The sequence below is a fragment of the Morone saxatilis genome, unplaced genomic scaffold (assembly GCF_004916995.1).
Source record: "Morone saxatilis isolate NCDOM2014 unplaced genomic scaffold, NCSU_SB_2.0 Contig11, whole genome shotgun sequence".
In the NCBI taxonomy this organism is placed as follows: Eukaryota; Metazoa; Chordata; class Actinopteri; family Moronidae; genus Morone; species Morone saxatilis.
The window spans coordinates 181,545-186,229 of NW_023339663.1; the positions used below are offsets into that span (position 1 = coordinate 181,545).

Here is a 4,685-nt window from a genome sequence, read left to right on the forward strand (position 1 = left end):
TATGTACTTCATTATAAATGTATTAATTCTGTTGGCAAAATTCCATTCATGTAAATTCAACAGTAAAAAACCTAATTTTGTACTGTTTCTCCATGAAGTTGTGCATTATATTATTTGATTTCTGGCTCCAACAACAAAAAGGCGGTAAAAACTGTCAACATATGGTCCTCTTTCTCTTTTTAATAACATATAAGCATCCCCTGGCAAAGCTTTATTTCACTTTGTTTGTATATATATATATATATATACACATACACATACATATACACACATATACACACACACATACACATATACATACATATCTGTAAGTCACATCTGAATTGTAACCCCTTTTTTGCAATTAAGATGACTTATTTAAAAAAAAAACAACAAAGGCATATAGAACAGTCCCAACTATGGGATGAACTGCAACACATACTGAGACAGACTTACCTGATATACTTGTGAAGCCAATCCCTGCAGCCAGGTTTTTTTGGTCATGTAGTGTAAATAAATAAATATAATAAATGTGACGTTTCCAAGAGAAAGGCAAATATTGTTAAGAGGACCAGCTTTATTGATAGTTTAGTTGACCACCAGAGCTAGTAAAATCATTTTTAGATACAAGAACACTTTCTGGGAACAAAATCATGAAGGTTCTGCATACACAAGTCTACTCTCATTCATCAAACAATAAATAAAGGTGTGAATATCAGCACAACAAAAATTAAATACTGAAGCTGACACAGAATTCTGCGGATGAACAATGCAACAGCAAACCCAAGCACATGTCATATACCTGATGGATAGGAATTCAGATTAACTGGGTTACTGAGCTTTTAGCAATTTGTATCATGAAACAGGAAAGTAGTACAATATATGAAGTATGCTGCACAACATGATGATACAGTATGTGAACTCCTTCCAAACAAGCTACTATTATCTGCATCTGACGTCCAACTGAAGGGCTAACTAAATACAACAAGAAGGGAAAGGGCAAATGTGGACAGTTACAGGGATTGGACAATTACAGGGATTAATAGCAAGGCTCATATCCATCCTTGTCCTTTTTTAAAAAAATAGAACTATATATCCTGAAGGTCTACCAGAATTAGACTACCATTCCCATAACCCATTGCACAGTCATCATGGTAATCTGTCAAACCCATCTCATCTGCAAAAAATCACTAGCTGTTCACCAGATAATTGACATTATGGGAGGAGGTTCTCACTGCTTCCTTACAATCAAAGCACATACACACTGTACAGACAGACAGACTAGTGAAAGTCAGCAGGTCATGGCAATAGTCGTGTTTCCATGCATATGTATCTGAAATGTGAATGCCTGTTTCCATCCACTACTGTAATCATTAGGAGTTGGTTCATAGAGATAAGCTGTAGGTGGCGCCAATTCTACAGTCAGAAAACCAGAGGAAGAGGGCGCAACAAGATCATTTAACTAAGAGTGCCAGTGGAAGCTCAAACTGTGGGGAGAAAAACTAAAAACAGGATGGAAACATGACATTCGTGTTAGTTTCATGTGTTAATGTGAGGAAGGTTCTATCAGACCTGTGCAGAGATCATGGATGTATTATAGAGCCACTGAAGTTAAATGTTTGCTATGTCAGAAGTAGTGTTCCCTTCTTGTTTTAAGAGCATTAACTCTTTCAAAAAAAAAAAAAGGAAGGAACCACCTCAAGCGAGCACAAAAACATTCTTGGTATTTTACCGTTTCCATCAAACCTTTCTAATGCGATACTATATCAAATATGCTGAAGGAAACACAGCTACTGTCTACTGTGAGGACAACCAAACTACCACTGGAGTCATCATCACCCCTCTAAACAAGCTTCAGTCTTCCTGGACAATCCTAACATTGCAGGTTATTGACTGGGAATATTTTTTGGACGTATGAAAGCCACAGTTAGCTGGCTTTTTCAAAGGTCATTTACACAGCAGTTAGAAAGAAAAACTAAAAGAGACCAAAATAGGGCAGACCAGACTCACAATTTTTTTTTTTAAATTTTACCACAACAACCCAGCTCTCCCTGCACTTCCTGTCCCTTTCTCAACCATCAAATAAAGGCAAACATTAAATTCCTATAGACTGTAGATTAAATTATATTCTCACTGCAAAGGAACCATATGAGCTTGAGTGATTGTACGCTATATTGTGATCAACTCTTAAAATGCTGTGGTGTTGCACTTTTCTGAATGTAAATGTTTGCTTTCAAAGAACAATTACTTGATTTAACCCTGATGATGTCACAGTGATGTCATCAGGGTTATTTTCTCAGACTGGACAAAGCTCCTCCAGGGTCACAGAATACATTATACAACCATTTGTTGTTTGTTCTAAAGAGCTTCATTTGTAAAATATGTGGATTTGAAGTGAGCAGTGAACAGATCCCCAGAGACAGTTATGAGCCACATGTGACCAGTCTGACAAAGACCACAATGCAAACCCAAAATTATACTTTCCACTGAAATCAAAAGGATTAGCAGATGAAGCTTCACACAGCCTAACTGAGCAATGTCCTGCTTAAGCTAAGTTAGTCTAATTTCTTTTTCTTCATGAGTCTTGTTTCCACAGCACTGCACCTCCTGTAAAGAGCTGAAATGAGTTTCACAGTCCTTTGTACTGTGTGTTTGTGTGTGTGTGTGTGTGTGAATCCACGTGGTGACCTATATGTGCATGCATGTGTCTATGTCCTTTAGGAGGTCCAGCGCCACCAGGCCACCTTCATGCGGTCCCAGACGGCATTGAAAGAGTCGAAGGCGGGCCGTACATCCAGGATGGAGAACTGGTAGGTGTCCTTGTTGATTTCACCGTCATAATAGTCGATGACGTAGCGCACCTCCTTCCCGCACCGGTCAACGATCCAGTCATGGCGGTCGAAAGGCAGCTCGTAGCTAATGAGGAGAAGCATAAGAGAAATTAACTGACTGCAATAAGATATGGGAGGCTGGTATGTGGCGCTTTAAAAGCACCATTGGGCAATTCTGTGGACTTGTGAAAAAAATGGACTGGTGCATCTTCTTAGCACAAAAACATGACTCACACTGTCTCAGTTAAGGACTAAAACACAGGCAGATAAAGTGTGAAGGAGCTCACCCCATCCAGTAGCGGAAGCGAGCCCTGGGTGAGAACTCTTTGGCTTTACCACCAAACCTCTTCAAGGTGGGCCCACATGGACATTCTCTACAAGAAAACACAAGATGGAGTACTCGTCAAATCACCATTAATATTGGCAGATCATGTCAGTGAACAAAGTCTCAGAAGGCACATGGAAAGCTGTAGTTCTACGCTGAGTGAACTCACCTTGCATGCATGGCCTCCCATTTCAGGATCTCCTGCCAGGCCTGCTCGTTATTCTTATTGTGGATTTTAATGATGTTGGTCATATCTTGAGCAGCGAGGTCATCCTCACTCCAGCGCCACCTGCAGCACAAACAAGGCCGACCGTTCAACCAGATATAGACTCCCAAAGAACCAGTTTATTTACTGCTATAGCCAATCTACACAAGTGGGACACTGCAATCATTAAAGTTCATGTTATGTGCAGACTAAGCATTAGCAATAAAGCCAATTTAAGATTCTGATTGAATTTATTTTTTTATCTCATGTGTTTCTGTTGTTTTCCCACCTGTACTGAAAACATACCAAACCATATTTTATACTGTATATGTGGTGACCATAAACTTAATGTTAAATAATACACAATACAACTACAGGTATATACATTTCATACAGCCTGTAGGCTGGCAGGCTAACACTACTGCTCTCCCCCACTACAGTTGAAGTTACTGGCAGGAATGAAAGATTATTAGGGGATGTTGCAAACCGGAAAACCCAAATATCAGTGCAACATTTCTGCACACACGTCTGTTGGTGAACAGTTGGGACTGACCCTTTCCGCAGCATGGCGTTCCAGAACATCTGCTCAGATGGGTAAACCCAGTTCTTTTCTGTGCTGTGACGGGGAATGGTGGACTCCTCTCTGGAGATGGACAGTTCGAAAGGCTGGTCTGGAGCTGGAAGTTGGTTTGGAGGAGGCATCTGTACACACGCACACAGGGAGTAAAGACGCTTCAACAACACAACCCATACGTAAGAATAAAATCTGACAGACACGCTTTTTAATTTAAAGATAGCAACATTTCAGAACAAGAAAGCAATCTAACGCTAAAAGTTCCATCTTGTTTGCTTGTTGTTTTGTTATCCTGTCTAAATGGTGCTTTATGTGAAAAGACAGTACTTTCCAGACTGCCTATTTATTTATGCTTTGCATTCATACTCTCACTCCCATCCCCATCCACGCAGCACCAACTCTGTGTTTTCCTACACTAAAGTGGCGTGTTACCATGTTTGATGGGTCGATGTCACTATTCGCCTCGGCTGCGGCTTTCATGGGACACTCCACAAACTCGTAGGCCCGGTCCTGGTGAGCCGGACCCGCTTCTGCTTTATGCATCGGACACTCTGACGGAGGAGACGCTGCAAAACAAGAGATCTTATTGAGGCATAACAGGTATAAAATCCTGCACAGTAATAGCCTATGACTTTCAATAATTAATAGTAATAAAAAATACAACATGAATAAACCTTGAAAAATGCAAAACAGTGGTAAATGGTAAATGGACCTGTACTTGTATAGCGCCTTTCTAGTCTTCCGACCACTCAAAGCGCTTTTACAGTACGT

The 4,685-nt window shown here is 40.3% G+C and overlaps 1 protein-coding gene across 1 annotated transcript; it reads right to left on the reverse strand.

Annotated features, from left to right (window-relative positions):
• Positions 1 to 536: 536 nt before the first annotated feature.
• On the reverse strand, positions 537 to 4,480 carry LOC118343607 (cytochrome c-type heme lyase; the record flags this gene model as incomplete). The annotated part of the gene is given in 5 exon segments (XM_035682519.1): positions 537 to 2,895; positions 3,098 to 3,184; positions 3,305 to 3,424; positions 3,894 to 4,042; positions 4,347 to 4,480. Coding segments are annotated over 5 exon segments (689 nt in total), but the record flags the coding sequence as incomplete, so codon positions are not given.
• Positions 4,481 to 4,685: the final 205 nt, after the last annotated feature.